General features: G+C 37.4%; 1 protein-coding gene across 1 annotated transcript in view; it reads right to left on the minus strand.

Annotated features, from left to right (window-relative positions):
• ABCC2 (ATP binding cassette subfamily C member 2) overlaps positions 1-19,871 on the minus strand; it is an 833,283-nt gene that overhangs the window by 574,755 nt on the left and 238,657 nt on the right. Inside the window, exons 9-10 of the mRNA XM_044055642.1 lie at positions 11,741-11,918; positions 4,231-4,485 (exon numbers count right to left, since the gene is read on the minus strand). Coding sequence (XP_043911577.1) covers positions 4,231-4,485; positions 11,741-11,918 — 433 coding nt within the window. The remainder of the gene's footprint in view (positions 1-4,230; positions 4,486-11,740; positions 11,919-19,871) is intronic.

Here is a 19,871-nt window from a genome sequence, read left to right on the forward strand (position 1 = left end):
AATCAAACGGGCAACATCTAACTGTGAGGCGACAACGCTACCGCAGCACCACCACCGCAGTATGCTGAAAGTAGAAATCTCTGATGCCCCCACTTGTAAAAATGTTTCTTATCCAAAAAAAGACCTGCTGCCTGACAACTATCTACTTGTTTCATGGGGAAAACACGATCAAAGTAAAAAATGAAAAGCAAACAAGAAATAAGCTCAAGATACATTGCTTAATAAGGATTACTGTACGGGTTATGGACCACACGATTGGCATTCTGTTTAGTTTATGGGTAAAGCCTGCAGAGATGTCTGGAAGTCTCCAAGTGTAATGAGCTTCTTAAAATAATGTAATCCTGTCCTTTATTACAAATACTGTTATATGCATTTCAATACCCAAGGCTTATACATTACCTAGTTAAGTATTCTCTACATGGCAACAACAGAAAGGCTTTCAATGTTAGCAATTCTTTAACAGTATGCTTATTAAAGCTTACTTGCATCTTATGATCTCAGCCAAGCTTACTTGATGGTCATTAAAGTATTGTTACTTAAACACAGAGCAACAGGCACTTTGAGTAATAAGCATAAATCAACAGTACAAAAAATATGACAGAAACCAGACCATTCTGCAAAAATCAAGGACAGATGAAAAGCCACTCTAGTACTTGTGTCTACCTTGGATGGGGGGGATACTCTGCACATTTACACTGCATAACTACTCCTTGCCTTGCTTCGACACATCCAGAGTCACTACATGGGGGAGTGGGGTGCAACAAGTATGTCACAATTTGAAATGTCTCTGGCTGACTGTGATGGCCCTGACACATTTGTCATACCTCTCAACCTCAGAGCAAGAAATCTGGACAAAGCCATACAAAGAAGTGGGACAAAGGCCCAAAAATAAGGACAATTTTTAAATATTGCTCTTATAAACTTAGAAAGATAATAGAATAGGTCTTGCGTTAGTATGAATTTTCTGAATGGTATGAAATCTGAAACTCAAATGTCTGTCATTATTTTCTAACTTCAATTTTTAATGATTTGTCACTAATTTGCCAAAAAAACACAATTTTATGAAAAATGGACCAAAAATGTGATGTAAAAATATAAAATAGTGACACAATACAGCTGGGAACCTGTCAAAGAAGGGGCACTTTAATATTAGTACTGCTAACTTGAGCAGCTGACAAAATAAAAGAATCTACATGCATTTCTGAAATAAAAGTAATCTATAACTCTGATTATTACAGTCATTTCTTAATTGTAAACCCTCCATGTTTTCTTCCAAAATTGCTATTTTGCGGAGGGATTATTAGGGGGAAGAGCAACATTTTGAGCCAAAATCAGGGACAGTTGAGAGGTTTGGCTATGCCTAATTCTATAAAGGAATTTATTTGCATGTACCTCTCAACCTGTTAATACAATAAATCTGGACAAGGCCAAATATATTGGGGGAACATATAAACAGTACTAAAACTTGCTCTTGTATAAACTGAGACAGTTGATAGAACAACAGGTCTTACTTTAACCTGCATTTTTCTGAAGGTTATGAAGTCTGAAACTCAGTGTGTCATTATTTAGTGACTTAATTCCTAAATGATTTGCCAGAAAACCACAAATTTTATGAGGAACAAACCAAAAATAAGAAGCAAAAATCTATTCATTCTTTGAAAATCTGGACAGTTGGGAAGTATAGTTCAGCTGGGGCTGTCTTTAAGTTTGCCGCCCTTCCCCCTCACAAAATCATGGTCGAATGGAGCCTCCCCCTGCAGCCATTCCAATGATCCATTACTTGGCTATTTCACTCCATTTACCATAAACACTAATGTGCATACTGATTTACTTCTATGATGATTTGGACTTCATTTAAAAGTTTTATTTTGCATTTTACAGCACAAACACTAAGACATCTGCTAAACAAACTTAGCATTAAAACTTATCTGCCCTTGAAACTCACATTCATTGAAACAGCATTGAAACCCACATTCAAAGAAAATACATTTTACCAGTGGCAGATAAAGATTAATTCTGGGCTGTTTTCAAATCATAGGCCCCTTGCATATGAAACATACATGTGCTCTTTGATACACCTTCCTATTGTTTTGAACATTTTTCCAGTAAGCTATGAAACAAAACGCATGCACCAATAATGACAAAACTGCCCAATTCAGAACATCTTTCCAGTAAACAATGAAACAAAATGCATGCACCCATAATGACAAAACTGCCCATTTCAGAACAATTCCATCATAAAAGTCTACTCAAACTTCTACAGTCCACCATTATCAGTAAATATGCACAATTCTACAGTCCACCATTATCAGTAAATATGCACAATCTCTGAAGAAGTATGATAAGCTAGTAACATTGCAATAGGAAATGGATGGCAAACTGATAACAGGCTTATAGTTAGTATCTTAACTTTTTCAGTACAGCAGCATCCACCCCTTGTGGGAGTAGAACCAACAACCTTCTGCATCAAAAGCAAATACACAACCTGTTGTGCTATTAACAATGCAAGCTGACTTGGCATAAGCAGCACTAAACTTCTCTTCCCCTGCAGCTCTCAGCTCCTTGTAAAATCTACTCAATACTCACCTGCATCTCAACTTCGCAGCACAAGAAATCTGGAAAAAGCCAAATTTATTGGGGGGGGGTCAAAAGCCCAAAAACCAGGGACAAAGCCAATAATGGGGTAATATAGTCCCAAAAATAAGGACAAATTTCAAATATTCATCTTATAAACTTAGAAAATTGCTATAATAAAAGGTCGTGTTACTATGTATTTTTCTGAAGAATATGAAGTCTGAAATTCAAATGTCTGTCAATTTTACTTCTGACGGAACAAAAACAATTTTCAGCAGAGGCCCAGGGAGAAATACTGCAGACACATGTCTTTGTAAAATGGCAGGACACTAGAGCAAATCCACACAAACACAGGGATGAGATGCAGACTCCACACAGAAGGCACCCCAGCCAAGAATCAAACCAGGAAACCTATAGCTGTTAGGCAACAATGCTACCACTGCACCATCAAATATGTAAGGAATTAAACATTCAGAAACCTGAAGTCTGAAATTGAAATGCCTGTCAATTTTATTTAACATTTGTTAATCAGGACAGTCTGACTTGGAACAAAAAACAATTTTAAGCAGAGGCCCAGGAAGAAATAATGCAGGCATGTCTTTGTAACACAGGAGGACACAAAAGCAAACCCACACAAACACAGGGAGAAGATGCAGACCCCACACAGAAAGCACCCCAGCCAAGAATCAAACCTGAGAATCTGCACCTGTGAGATAACAATGCTACCACTGCACCATCAAATATCAAGCATTGCAGCATTTAGAAACCACAGATATTATGAGGAACAGATCAGATCAAATATGAGGCAAAAATCTGCAATTTTTTTACAAATGGTGGTGGGTAGGGAATTCAGGTCCTTAACACCTGCATACAAGGTACAGGGTTCAAGCCTGAGGTATTCCCTACCGCACCACCATGAGTTTGTTCTTGCCACCAGTATATAGCAACTGGGGCATTTACACACACACACACACACACACACACACACACCTGGAGCAATCCCTTCAATCCATGCCCATGATCCCTTTGTGCCATTAAATCCATGCCTGCGACCTCATGATCCCTTCGTGCGCATCCACCACGTGAGATTTCCCTGACGAGACTCCAGTCTGCCTGCCGACGTTGCAGTCCGAGTTGGCTCCCTTTCCTGTGACAGTCTATGCAGTTACAACTGCATAGATGTCTGGGATATCTGTTGTTAAATGTTTCGTAATCCGGACTGCTGCTGAGACAGTCTGCACATGCTCCAGACTGTCTCAGCAGCAGTCCGGACTAGTGCGCATACGCGAAAGTCCGTGATTTTTATTTTTTTTATTTATTTTTATTTTATTTCTTTTTTTTTATTGTTTACAGGTGGGGGGGCTGCAGTCCGGCAGTCCAATAGCACGGGCCGCCCCTGCTGTAAAAGTTCTGTTTTACAAGTAACTTTTAAAACAATGTAAATGATTTCTACCAAAATGTAAAGTGTTAGTACCAAAATTATTCTAAAGGTTAAAACTAAATCTTAATAGTGTTTTTCTTTGCATGCTTACTTCAAAGTACTTTTAATCAGTGCCATTTTGTATATAAATGTGTATGAAATAAAGCTTCAGTAACATGTAGCATCATGTATTTAGTCAGAAAATGCTGCCTCCAAAGGCACATGTGATTAAATACCTGCATCTTTTTGGACTTCGTAGCCAAGAAGGCATTGATGGGAACCAGTAAGATCATAACTCCCAGTCCAGCCAGTACTGATGGCCCCAACTCTAGCCAGAGGAAATAGATAGACACAGCAATTTGCAGGGGTGATGACCAAATCAGGTGTATGAAATTGGTGACATCCATGAATCTTTGTGCATCTGCTGACATCAGGTTAACAGTCTCACCCACTGTATATTCTTTTCTGATGGCATTAGAGACGGTCAGAGCCTAGGCCAAAAAAATGAAAAATAGTGTGATATCTTCTCACCTTACAGCCATATTATGGAACAGTACACAATAATATAATGACATGAAATTTCTCTGTTAAATTAAAAACTCACAATTTTTAAGGGCCTGTTTCAGTACTCAAATAATATTCAGTGCAACCTAATACATTCATTTTATTTAACTAATTAATTTTATTTACCAGGGTAGAGCATTGATCAAATTTGACCATTTGCAGGCTCAGCCTAGGTTGCATACATAGTAACAACAGAAAAGTGAGATTAAAGGTATAACTGAATTATACAGTATATAACATCAATGTAAAAAATGCACATGTACAAGAAGGCTTAAAAAGTGGTAAGATCAGGAGTAATACAATGCATAATACAGGTATTAGAACGGATATGTGTCCATTAGCAATCTCTCGGCAGCATGGTTCAGTCAGAGGGCATGCATTTAGAAACTTGTCTATTAGCATTCTCTCTGCAGCATGGGTCAGTCAGATGGTATGTATTTAGAAACCTGTCTATTAGCATTCTCTCTGCAGCATGGTTCAGTCAGATGGCATGCATTTAGAAACTAATCAAACTGCTCATTGCTGTTCTCAGTAAACTATAGGAAATGCTTATTTTACTAAAGGCCCTCGATAAAAGTTGCTGCCACAGCATGGAGTTAAAGCAAAAATATCATTGTGATGCCCCTGCACTGGCCCAGTAATCAAGAAACCTCAATCCTCACCACTAGCACCAGCGAGGAACGTGCACATTAGGAGGATGATAAGTACATACGGTTTACTATTAAAATGTCGAACGGCACTACGTCGCCTGTACTATAGTCGAACACGGAAGTTCGAAAATAGTAATGTCGACGTCAAAAAAACAATCTAGGAATGGTTTTAACATGGGTCGAGGTAGGTGTTCAGTATTATTCAGAACTACAAACATCTCCCCTACCTCAACCCATGTTAAAACACAGTCCTAGATTGTTTTTTTGTCGTCGACATTACTATTTTCGAACTTCCGTGTTCGACTATAGTACAGTCGATGTAGTGCCATTCGACATTTCAATAGTAAACCGTACACACACGGAGTAAAGTACAAATTCCCTTAAGAGCACACAGAAATCACGGTCAGTCTGGGGCTGGTTTCTGCCACTTTCTCCAGATCCCCAATAAGACTCCCCACTGGCACAGTTATAGGGTTAATATCTCAGCGGAGTGGTCAATCCAAAACCTCCAGCACCCTCTCTGTCTAACCAGTGCTTAGTGTCCCTGCCCAAGTAGCTCACACACACACACACACACACACACACACACACACACACACACACTCTTTGAGATTTGATTTATTTACAAACACACACACTTCTGTGGAAGCCTGGCACAGGTTTACTCGCTATACCCCCTTCTGCCCAGACTATAAGGTAGTTATCACTTACTAGATTAATCTTTTAAATGCATACACACAAACATAAAGAGCAATAAGCTGAATAAAACTGAACATGCTGCAAATTATTCATGTTACTGGAAAGAAATGCTGATATTATTATTATGCGGTTAACTCGAATGAACTAATGTAATGGCTACTATAAAAGTCTTTTGTGTGGGTTAAGCAATACTTTTTTCTTGGGTAGCTCAAAGTGAAATGTGTTATACAACACATTTACAACATGCTAAAGTTCTAAATCATATAAAACAGAGCAGATTGTTTATCAACAATGAAATAAAGTTTTGCAGGCCTAGTCATATCCTATTTACTAGGCAAGCTCTGTTTGTTTGGCCTTTAAGACAGTTATCAACACTGACAAAGAAGACTGATTTCTGGTCAACGCCTGTCAGTTAGCTTTTGTTCCACAGATGTGAAGCTGCTTTTCTTATCAAATAATTTGCAGGAATGGTAATTTTAGCAGCTTTGCATTAAGCACTTTTGAAAAATACTTTTTTCCTTGGTAAGGACATTTTATCTCACAAATAAATATAAATTACCTTGCTTTCTAATGCTGACAAGTATTTTGCCAGTCACATGGTTGATACCATCAGCATTTTTAACCTCAATAAGGAAGAAGCAGTTTCCACTGGAATTCAGTGTAAAAAAACAAACTATAATGGATTATCAGCAACTCTGATAAATATATAAGAAATTAAATTTTCATTAGTGGACTTCTTTAATTGTAATTTTCAATCATAACTGTGGTTTCCTTACAATTTTCTGGTGCAATTATATACATATGCAAAAGTAAAACAGATTGTAGGTGCAGAACACTAACAAAAGGAAGCTGACAGCATTGTAAGTAGTAAATATACCTGGTGAATACCTGCTTTATCCTAAAATGCAAAATTCTATTAAAATGCCACGTTTATCTAGTACTGACATTCTAAGTTTGGAATGTATAAATGTCTTCCTGCAAAAAAAAAAGAAAATCCGTGCCCCTCAGAAATGTGATATTTATGCAGATGTCATGGGTTCCTTACTATCTAGCATAGTGCTCATATGAAACATGCACGTCATCCATGCACAACCCCCTTTTCACATTTTTACACATGGAGTCAGGGTGTCACCTCAACAGTGACAGTCATCTAGAGACAGGGTTTTTACCACTGGGTGGCTAGCCTAGCCACGGTAAACACATGCTACAATGCAGTGTAAAAGATGTGAAACTGTCTCAGATCCCTTTGGGTACTCTGACTCTGTCCTGATTTACATAAAATAAACTTCTGAATGATTTTTTGAAAGATTAGGGGAGTTCACTAGCCACTCAAGCCAGCAACTCATCCCAGGTAAGATTGTTTCTTATAAAATTTCAAGACTGCACCAAAGTGAAATGTATATCCGTACATTCAAAGCTACTACACTAACTACTATATTAAATCATAAAATGCCTTGACAGGTAATATATCAGTCTTCTTATTATGATTCTGCCATTGCCATACTCAAAGGTGTCTTTAGCAGTTGTAAACTACCAGAAAATGAAGAGATGTATGACATGAAAATGGCCTGGCAAGCAGCGCTGAAACATTCTCAAAAGAGAGTCAACAAATCTTTCTACTCTTGCTTGTAAATAACAACTATCATTTGCTGTGTCTTAACCATTAATTCTATGGTTAGTTAGTATCAAAAAAATGAAGCATTTTTAAGAAGGTCAGAAGGCTGTGGTTTATATTCCCAGGCCAGATGCATGGAATTCTTTCGAGTAATGGCATTATAATAAAACATAATGGGGAACTGATCTCTTGAGGTGCCATTCTTTGGAAAATAAATTAATGTGAGGGTCCATTTCCCTGAGTAAGGGGTATTTCAAAAAGATGTACAAAGTTCCATGACACTTACCAAAAAGATAAGGGGAATTTCCCTGGCACCTTGACCTCATTTCCTCTAGTCAGTATGAGTACCAGCTCATGTCTCTCCTGAAAGCAGGACATGCCTAGTGGACCTAAACATTTCATTAAAAGTTAAATCCATGTATAAATAAAGTTTACTAAACCATTCTAATGGGAGGCCAAAAGGACAGTCATACTTGTGAGGCTGCCAGCCCAGCTAGCTGGAATTTTGTAAATAATTCTATGTTATGCTTGGTGCCAGAGCCATGGGCTCAAGCTCAATGCCAAGAAATGTATAGTTATCCCCTTTAGGAAAAAAAACATGTACTCATGAATTACCACATAGGTGGCAGTACACTAAACACTGAAAGTGTGATAAGAGACTTAGGGACACAGGTGGTCAGTGGTCTCACCTTCAATAACCACATCACCACAACAGTCAGGAAATCCTTCTATGTGGCATACCTCATCACTAAGGGCTTTTCATCCAGAAAAAAGGAGGTCATTGTCCCACTGTACACACCCTTCATTAGAACCATTATAAAATACAATGCCCTGTTTGGTATGTACCTCTTAAGACATCTGCAACAACTGGAAAGGCCGCAGAAATACCTCACTAAAAGAACCACAGGTCTAAAGCAGATGCCCTATGCTGACCATCTAAAAAAAACTCCACCTATACTCTGTTGCACATCGTCTAGTCAGAGGCGATCTCTGCTTATACAAGGCCATGTCAAACCAAGAGCTGTTGGACATGCTACACTTAAAGAAATCCCAATCACTCAGAGAGACACACTCCAGGGATATAGACCTTGTCATCACGATGAACAAAACATGCTGAAAGGATAGGTTCCTGACCCAGAGACTCCCCAGACTCTGGAGTAGACTCCCCAGACTCTGGAGTAGACTGCCCATACATGTCAACCACAGCACTTCTTTGGCCCTCTTCAAAAGGAACTTTGATGATTGGATGGGAGATAGGAACTTTACCCCAGGGGTTGGGAAATTCACCCTGGGGGTCACATCAGTCACCCTGCTAGACGGCGGTCCAGGGAAGTAAATACTGTGGGAAGAAATAGCCAGGGAATTGTTATGGCAAGGCTTGTATAGGCCCTAGGGCTGATAGCCTAGTACCAGCCTATGAACCTTATTTGTGAATATTGCTATAATTTATACAGAACCGTACATTATGTACTAAGCTTCAACAATGTAACCACAGTGTACCCTACTGGAAAAGAACAGAAATGTATATAAACTATATACTTTTGCAAATGTATGTTTTAATAGTAGAAGTTGCAACATACAGAGTTAACTTGCAAGGCTTCAAAAAATAGGTTGGAATCAGAATGTTTTATGATTTTGTCTATCTCTCAGTTTCACTGAAGGAGACGGGATGTCTAGAGCTAGAAGTTTCTTTCTATTGTCTTGAAACAGAAATAATTACTAGGTTTAAAATGTAAAGTGTTTTTATTGCTCTGAGACTTCCTAGCAGCTGCACATCTGAGAGATAGGTATTTTTCACAGAGAAATGTTAAATTTTAAGTTTCTGTTAGCCTGGGAACTGAAGGCAGATGATAAAGAGTGATGTCATCCAGCTGACCCAGCAGTAATATTTGCTAGTAATTTAAGAACTCTCTCAGAGAAAGTCTGTGCATTTTGCGTTTGTCTTTGGACCTGGAAACATCCTCTCATTAGCACTTGCCTTGCTAATGGTAAGTAATCAGGGCACAGTAATCTTTTTTAGAGATAGATAGGAATATAGTAAGATTAGTGTAGATGTTTTCTGTATTTATTTGTGACTGTCCTGCAATTTTGTTTTAAAATATTTCCTTTGATTCTGAACTCTGAAGTCACTGTTTTGACTTAATGAATATTGACTTGTTCTTTTACTATTTATTATTAAATATATTTAAACCTTTTAATTGTGTCTGGCTTGTTTAGTGATATTTAAGCTCTGAGAATACTTGCATATGTATTTGGTGACACTGTATAGGCCACTCCAATAGCCTTAGTCTTGGTCACCCCCTAATTGATAAAACAGGAAGAGCAACTTTGTTTATAGTGTTATTCCTATATGTCAAGGCAGTTTTCAATATCAGTTTTAGTCTTCTGAATTATTCCTTACTGAGGTTTATTTGCATTTGTTCATGTTTTATTGTTGATCCTTCATCTGTTCCAGAATATTTATACAGTCCCTCCTGCTCAAGTTCATATAAATCACATTCCTGTCCTCTGCTATTTTCTTCGTGCTGCAGCTTTCCTGACTTAAATGTTAGTTTTGCACATTTATCAAGACCAAATGTCATTCTTACATCATCTGTGAAAGTTTTAATCATTTGTAGTTCTGCTTTCAACTCCTCATCTGATAAACTCTACAGTTTTAATTCATCCAGAAAAAGCAGGTGATAAATCTTTAAACGAGGCTGTTTTCTGGGAGCCAAACTGTAACCACAGCCTAACATGTTAAGTAAACAGCGTAATGAGTGAGGGGCAAGACCAAACAATAGCACTGACAGAGTCACCCTGAAATATCCCCCTTTGAATTTTTATCCATGGGAATAATAATTCACCCTTTGTCATGGCTCATTTGCAAAGTGGTTTGCCACTGTTTCATGGTCACTGTAATGTAACTTGTAACTGATCGATGTAGGGTGTATCTTGTGCATCTATAAGCATTTCTTTATCCATGAATGTGGGATGCTGTCATTTTTTTTTGTAATCTATCCATGCCATACTTAAACTCTTCCCATTTATACAGTTCTCTTTTTGGCTTTATTTAGTAACAAATGATCCTTTGTTCCAGACAACTTTCTTTTCTTACCCTTTTGTTCTGTTTCCATAGAGATTTTTCTAATGACTATAAGCTCTGTCTGCATCAGTTCTATATATAGTTTGCATATTGTCAGAAGGCAGATTGTTGGTCTATTGCTCTTAAGAAGGCTTGCAGGTTCACTCTTAAGGAGGAGGAATATAAATTTTCATGTGGTTAACCAGGTTGGTATCTGTTTGGTATACATATGAGTAATTCTTACTCAGGGTTAAATCTGTGTGTAAAGATATTAGTTTTAGCCAGATGTTATGTACTGTGTCTGGGCCTGGGGATTCCCATTTAGGAGATTTTATTAATTTTGTCTCAATTTCTCTGGCCATTACTTCATCTAATTTCATATCCACTACATCAGAACTCCTTACTGTTTCTTTTAATTCTTCTGTGCATTCAGCATATTTATGTCCAACAGGGCCTTATAAATTCTTCACAAAAAAATACCAGCAGAAAAAGGCACATTTTAGAGATGTTTCTTTTCTTTTAGCTTTTTCATTTCTCTAGGAAACCTTTTTTTGGTCATCAACGAATTGCTTATTTTGTAATATTCCCTTGTATTTATCAGCATACCTTCTACGTTGTTCTGTCTGTGCTGTTATTTTTTTGTTTATTATTGACATAGAATATCAAGATTTAATTAAAATACATACATCTTTATTTTATGGTAGTGTTTTCCTTAAAATGATTCTTAAAATGACTGAGTTTTCAATCTGTATTTAAAGGCTTGCACTGACTTTTTGCCAGATTATTGTAGAAAGAATTAGTGGTCTACTTAATTAGTTTTTGAAAGGCTGTAAATTTGATATGACTACCCATTGCTTATAGCATGACCTGGCTCTATGAAAAACTTTCCGTATGATTTAACAGACACTGTGAGAAATACTAGAAGCAAATAACATATGTTTTCGCAAAAGATGTAAACGGTGAGCACAGAAACTAAAGACATATGTTTAGGCAAGAAACAAAGACAGAAATAGTTAGTTTATGTTACATATTACATGTGACACACCAGGTGGAGAGAAAAAAATAGACATTTGCATGGCACTATCTTTTAATTAAATTTCATACAAACCATAAATATTACAGATTACAACACACCATCTAAAGTGGAGCATTACCTTTTTATACACAGCGGCCGTGATGGCAGTGCGAACCTGCATCCCAAGTACAAAGCAGCCCTGAAAATACTGCTGCAACAAGATGGATTGTATCATGGCTGCCACAAGCATCAGAACTGCGTAAAGGTAACCCTTCCATGTGAATTCACTAGAATTTGTAGTAAAAGATACCAATAACCTGCAAAACACCAACAACAAACAAGGGTTTGAATGGAGGGAAAAACTCTGGTGCACTGGTAACAAAATAGTCAAAATATGCACCAGATTATATCAACTGTACTATTAATATTGTAAATCGGATATTATAACTTGTTTTTCAATTTAGTAACATGCTGCTGTTGTTATAACAACATTTACAGGCTTCATGTTGTCACTACAGTTTCATTTCTAAGTAATAAACAGAAGTAAAGGCTTGCATTAGCATAGAGCTACTGTCAGTGGCACTTTTGAACAGACTCAGCAAACCTTTCTGGATGTATTTTAGATCTTCAATGAGCTTTGGTAGTCTTTGGTCAAACATATGAATAGCTATATTCAGCCAGGTTGTATATTGCAATATTATGATGATAAGGTGCTGGGAGGGATGAAATATCCAATAATATCTAGTTAAATTGCCATTAGAGACAGACTGCTGATTAAATACGTCAGTAATAAATAAGAATTAATGTATAATATTCTATGTCAAAATCATGTTTATTTTTTCTTCTGCTTTGCTATGTAATCTTCAAATGATTGTACTGGAAGGATTAATGACTCCTGTCTTAGATTAGTAGACACCTTGTTAATGTGTCTTTGCCCCTTCGCAGCACACACAAGTATGCAGACTCACATAAATAAACACCATAAAATGCAATGTGATCTCATTGATTAAGTTGCAGTCTCGTATAAATATTGTTATTATAATCTTCTTCTTCTTTCGGCTTTTCCCAATTAGGGGTCACCACAGAGGATCACCTGTTTCCATTTCTTCCTGTCCTCTGCATCTTGCTCTGTCACACCAAACACCTGCATGTCCTTTCTAACCACATCCATAAACCTTATCTTAGGCCTTCCTCTTTTCCTCTTACCTGGCAGCTTCATCCTTTGCATCCTTTTCCCAATATACCCAGCATCCCTCCTCAGTACATGTCCAAACCAACACAATCTCGCCTCTCTGGCTTTGTCTCCAAACTGTCCAACCTGGGCTGACCCTCTAATATACTTATTCCTAATCATGTCTACCCTAGTCACACCCAGTGCAAACCTTAACATCTTTAACTCTGCCACATCCAGCTCTGACTCCTGCCTTTTTGTCAATGCCACTGTCTCCAACCCATATAACATAGCTGGTCTCACTTCCCTTTTGTAGACCTTCCCTTTCACTCTTACTCATACTCGTCTGTCACAAATCACTCCTGACACTCTTCTCCACCCACTCCACCCTGCGTGTACTCTCTTCTTCACCTCTCTTCCACACTCGCCATTACTCTGAACTGTTGATCCCAAGTATTTAAACTCATCCACCTTCGCCAGCTCTACTCCCTGCATCCTCACCATTCCTCTATCCTCCCTTTCATTCATACACATATATTCCATCTTAGTCCAGCTGACCTTCATTCCTCTCCTCTCTAGAGCATATCTTCACCTCTCCAGGGTCTCCTCAACCTGTTCCCTACTTTCACTACATACCTCAATGTCATCTGCAAACATCATAGTCCACAGGGACTCCTGTCTGATCTCGTCTGTCAACCTGTCCACCACCTGTGCAAATAAAAAAGGGCTCAGACCTGATCCTTGATGTAATCCCACCTCCACCTTAAATGCATCTGTCACTCCCACGGCAGATCTCACTGCTGTCACACTACCCTTGTACATATCCTATACCACTCTTACATACTTCTCTGCCACTCCCGACGTCCTCATACAATACCACAACTCCTCTCTAGGCACCCTGTCATATACTTTCTCTAAGTCCACAAAGACACAATGCAACTCCTTCTGACCTTCTCTGTACTTCTCCATCAACACTCTCAGAGCAAACATCGCATCTGTAGTGCTCTTTTCTGGCATGAAACCATACTGCTGATCACTAATCATCACCTCCCTTTTTAACCTAGCTTCCACTACTCTTTCCATAATTTAATGCTGTGACTGATCAGTTTTATCCCTCTGTAGTTACTACAGCTCTGCACATCACCCTTATTCTTAAAAATCGGTACCAAAACACTTTTTCCACTCCTCAGGCATCCTCCCACTTTCTAAGATTTATTATAATGAAAGGATAAAATACTAAAGATGTAATGGAGGAATATAATAGGTCATCAGATGTAAAGAATAATGACGTAATGACATAATTTACAAAGTCTTCTGGGTATCCAAAAGAAGCTGAATGTTTGGAAATGGAGCAGAGCATCTAAATGAACATAACAAGAAACAGTCACTTTTTTGGATGAAAGGCTTCATGCCTTAGAAATTATTTTCTTTTGCAAGATTTCTTTGTTAATAAAAGCTTAGATATGCCCCAGCAGTTCCTTTAAAGATGAGCTAATTGGCTATGGTGTTTGCTGTTTCATAATGCTGTGTGCTCATCAAATAGGCCATCTGGTTAGAGCAATAACACTAATTTTGTCTAAGAAATAGGAAAAGCAGCAGATACTTTGAAAGTTACAATGTAATCTACTGTTATTTCTTACACAGAAGGAGTTCAGAATTGTATAATTTAACTACACCTTACTGCAGAGGGGGTTTACAAGTTAATCAAGATATTAAAGTTAGATAATGCAAAAGTTAACTTAGATGTTTTACTATATCTTTCAGTCCTTAGAAGCTACTTATCAGATTTCTGAAATCATAGTGAAAGTGTTTTATGACTATGGATATATAAACCTGGCATAGGCCGATAAATAAATTATACATATCAGGATCAGTTTTGTTAAGTAAGAGAAGCTCTGTGTGTGAAAGATGGAAATAAACTGCATCAGCAAACAGAAAAACAAAGCAGACAAGGGAATTGATGAAGTTCTGGTGTATATGGACCCAATTAATAGGTGTGTAATGAGTGGAGATATTTTGATGAGGCCTCGCATAAAATTATGCATATGTGTAAATAATATAACACAAAGAAGATTAAGAAGTGAGGCTGGATATGAACTGCAATGTGACATAAGGCCTGAGATCATAAGATTCTTTCTCTGATCCAGGATCAGAGAGGAGTAATGGAAGACCTGAGGCAGTAGTTTGTGCACCACATTCTAACAAGTAACTTTTTTATTTGACATGAGACAAAGCCTGTGTATATCAGGCTACTACTAATTCCATCAGTGAAGCAAACAGACTACGTTGGTCTGACCTGAAAAGTTTATGTACAACATAGAAGCAAATGGACAGTTTTGGTAGATTTGAAAAGCAGCCATGGTAGTGCCATATGATGTAAAAGGAGCAGTAAGATAGCGAAGGCCCTCCAAACAAGCCACCCTTGGAACATAATACAAGTTGTCCTTATGCTATGTTTGACAGATGCCCTAGTGAAGGGGATTCATCAAAACAAAGACTGAAACAGATTTTACTGACTTAATGGCTGGTGGAAAGTGTGACGATTGGGGAGAGATGGGCGAAGGCTGCCAGCCTAGTCAAACAGAATTTGATATATAATTCTGGCATTTGTAAATAAATGTAAAATACAGGCAAGTTTTCTTGATAATAAATGTAAAATACAGGCATGTTTCTTGAGTGTAAAGAATACTGTGAAATGTGGAACTGCAAAATATGTGACAACATTGCATTCTACTGGCCCAGTGAAGCATGTTGTGACCCTTTCATGTTAGAATTCGGCTCCAGTGTGGCTGGATGAAGGTTTAATGCCCATTGTTTTAAGGCTAAAGTTTATGACCAGAATTTAGATGTGGAAGGTGCTCTATTGCTCTGGTTTCTGCTAGCATATACATGTGAAATGCCTTGTATTGTTGTAAAGTTCTGACCAGGTGTTAAGATGATGCAATATGAATATTGGGAAAACCTAAGTGTTAAAAATGATGTAATTTGGGAGGGCCTTAGAGACATGTTTGTTAGTAATGTTTAAATACTATTTCTCACAAGAGACTGGAAACATTTTGATCTTGATATCCGACTTATCAGCACTCTGCCTGATGCTCACATGTAAGTTTTTAGCACTGTGATTTCTTGTAGGAATAGTTAAAGCTAGCAAAGATTAATTAGGTATTTTTCTTTGAAATCAGACCTGTCCTACTGTATTATTTTAAGTTTCTGTGTGATCTCTGAACTCTTAGATATCTCTGTGGTGTAGTAGTTTTGTTTTGTGTTTTAATTATTTATTATTAAATATTTTTAAAACCTTTTCCTGTGGCTGGTTTGTGTAGAGATAAGCTCTAGAGTTCATTGCATATTTATAGAGGTTATTGTAATAGGCCACTCTAATAAGCCTTAGACTGTATTGCCACATTACCATTGGATAATAATATTGCACAGTAATAATTGGACAACCTTTTAAGGGCCTTTTAGTAGCTGATATTATTAGTTGGGTGGTGGCAGTAATTACTACCGTATAGTCTGGGTAAAGGGGCACAGCTGGAGAATCTGTGTCAGCCTTTCCCAGGAGTGTCTGTGAAGTTGTATAAATACTTATCTCAAAGTATGTGTGTGTTGTGTCAGCTACTTGGCAGGGACACGAAGCACTGGTTGGACAGAGAGGGTACTGGAGGTTCTGGCTTGCCCAGCTAGGCTGAGACCTGGACTTTATAGCTGTGCCAATGGGGAGTCTTACTGGGGACCTGGTGAGCAAGGGATCAACCAGCCCCAGACTGATTGTGATCTCTGTGTGCACTTAAGGGAAATTGTACTTTACTGTGTGTATTAGTTATCCTTTCCTCTCTTCTAGGAGACTACCTCCCTGGTGTTAGTGGTGAGGATTGAGACTCCTTGATTGCTGGGCCAGGGCACGGTCGTCACAGAAAGAATTATTATTAAGCAGTTTTCAGCTACCTTTGTTTTACCTTCTTTTAATGAAAGCATCTCTTCTATTTAGTTCCTTTTTGTAAGAGGAATATGCTGTGGGGAGATAAACTTGTAAAACTGACATTTTTGAAGACGTGCAAGTCTTTGTCACAACACATAAAACAGACAAGTATAATGTCAAGGCTCTAGTCTTGTTACAGAACACACACAAAAGTAAAAGAAGAGCTTTTGGAGGGCTGACTTATTTTTCTAATTTTTTTTCCTTACCAATGACAAAATTACTGATACTCTATCACTGTTGATAAAATAAATGACGACTCATGATTATTAAGTCAAGATGTAAAGAGGGGTTGCTCCTGGAAGATGACACACTTATTATAGGGGATATCACAGCTGGAGAGATTGATTGGATGTTCACCAGATTAAACATTGAGACAATCACTACTATGTGCCACAGGCTAAAAAAGAAAATAAATGAAGAAAAGAGCACTGGACAGTCGTTTCCACCACAAATACAGTTTATTGAAGCACAGCAAAACACAGCAAAACACAGCAAGCTGCAGCACAAAAGACAGGATTAACGCTGACACACAACCAGTTCATTATCATCACACCACTTCATCAGATAACACAAACCCCAAATCTTCCTCTTTATATACCATTGCCAAGAAATAATCAATTAAAAAAATTAATCAGTTAAAAACTCTCTAGTTCATTAACCCTTCAATGACCTAGTCAAAATATTACACATGTAAAGTTCTTAATATCCAAATTATGAAATTAAAATACAACAATACATCCTATATTTAAACATTTTAAATAAATATATAGTATAAAATATGATACATTCAAAATATTTAAAATACATGAATAATTCACCATCATAAATATATATTATTAAAAATGTTAAAGTGTACTAATGATTAAAATGTAAATATGACATAACTAAACACAGGAGTATAATACAAGTTTAAAGCTTGGCTGCTCTTAACTTCAAAATAGGGACGAGGGAGATCATTTCATTCAAGCCTGGCCATTTACTGGCTTCTAATACCAGCTGCCAGTATACCTCTCTATATTCCAACTTAGTCTCCCACGATCCACCCCTTTTATCCATGGGCACCTCATCCACCACAAAAAATGTGAAACAGGCAGCCTCACATATCTGAGTGTGTTTGTATAGGGCATTTTTAATATAGCCCCTCTTAATATTGTAAAGGTGCTCATATATCCCTCTCTTTAAACACCTTTCGGTTTTACCTATATAAAATGCCTCACATTTCATACACATTGCAAAATAAACTAAACCTTTACTGTCACAATTATAACGTGACCTAGATCGTATATGTTTACCCCTGCTACTAATAAATATTTCTGACACATTCGATATAAAAGGACACTGCTGGCATGCTCCACACTTGAAAGTCACAACCTTCTTATTGACTAACTCCACATATTTATTCTCCAAAAGGTCCTTAACATTTCTACCTTTCCTGTAAATAAATTTCAGGGGAACACCAAACCTTAAATTCAGATCTGATAACTTGGAAGATTTGTCCCACTCCTTCTGAACCAGATCCCTAATAATGTAGGAATCACTGTTATAATCTGAAATGAAGGCATTTCCATATTCACCACCTACACTGATGTCAGTATTCCTTTTATCTACTATAACTGGGTCTTTTGAACATAAAATAAGTGCAAATCTGTCTTTTCTGTGTGAAAGCACTTCATCCTGAATCCCACATATTAACAGTTCAGGGTACCCTATTTTTAAAAACATTTGTTTTAACAAGTCACATTCATCTTTAAAATCCTTTTCCCCAGATGTCATCTTACTACCTTGGGCATACTGACCCTTTACTATGCCTTTCTTCTGATGAAATGGATGGGCACTCTTAAAATGCAAAAAAGAATTACAGTACATCTCCTTTCTATGTACCCTGGATTCAAATCCATTCTCCCCTTTCCGGATATTAACATCAAGGTAGTCAATATTATCATAACCTACCATATATGTAAACTTCAGGAATCCAGCGCTGTTAGAAATATAATCAAAAAAACTCAAAATAACTCTCCTCACTATCAATCCAGAACAAACAGATATCATCAAGGAAACATTTTTAAAAGACCCAGCTATTATTGAAGCTTGAATTAAACACATATTTTTCCTCCCACCAGGCCATTACAAGGTTGGCATAAGTAGGAGCACACATGGCCCCCATAGCCACCCCTTTTGTTTGTCAGAAGAACTCACCCTCAAAATAAAGGAAATTATTGTTCAAAACAAGCTCCATAAGAACCAAAATTACATAAATCTCCTTCTCTGTAAATTTGTTATCTTTTCTTAAAATTTCTTTAAAAAAATCCAAGCCAGCCATATGGGGTATGGAGGTGAAAAGGTCGACCAAATCAATAGTAATAAAAATGATGTTATTGGTCATCTTCGTATCCCATCTTCTTATCCCTTACACTTCTTAAGAAATCCCAGGAATCCTTAAGTACATTACAAGCACCCACAGACAAACTCTTTAACTTAAAATCCAAATATTTAGCTATGGGTGCAGTAACAGACTGACTGGCTGCCACAGTCGGCCTTAAGGGTGGGTTTTCCACATCCTTATGGACCTTGGGAATCCCACAAATGGACAGTACCCTAGGCTCCTTATTATGCAAAAATCTGAAGGTCTCAAGGTCTAAACAGCCTTCAAGCAATAAATCATTTAGCATCACATATATTTTCATATAAGCTATATGTACCTCATTAATAGAAGCCTTTATATATTTAGTTTCATCCAATAATAAATCCATCATCTTACTTTCATAAGTAATAAAGTCCATAAGGAGTGTGCCCCCTCCCTTATCTGGTTTCATTACCCTAACATATTTGTTCTTCTTAATACTGTCCAAAAGAAATATTTCTTCATTGTTTAAATTAGATCTAACTTTGTTCCTAAGTACCCTTTCTCTTAATTCACTTTCCACAACATTTTCAAAAATTTTCAACTGGGGATTCCAAGTGCTTTTACTTTTTAATTGATCACATGCCTCATTGTGTCTATTAAATAAAAGCTCTAAATTTTTCTTGCGAACAAACATCTTCAAATCTATTAAGACCTTACTTAACTCACATTTAGTGTTAGGAATGAACTTAAAACCTTTTGAAAATAGGTAAAAAAAG

Source organism: Protopterus annectens, chromosome 14.part0 (assembly GCF_019279795.1).
Source record: "Protopterus annectens isolate FY-2018-M chromosome 14.part0, PAN1.0, whole genome shotgun sequence".
In the NCBI taxonomy this organism is placed as follows: domain Eukaryota; kingdom Metazoa; phylum Chordata; order Ceratodontiformes; family Protopteridae; genus Protopterus; species Protopterus annectens.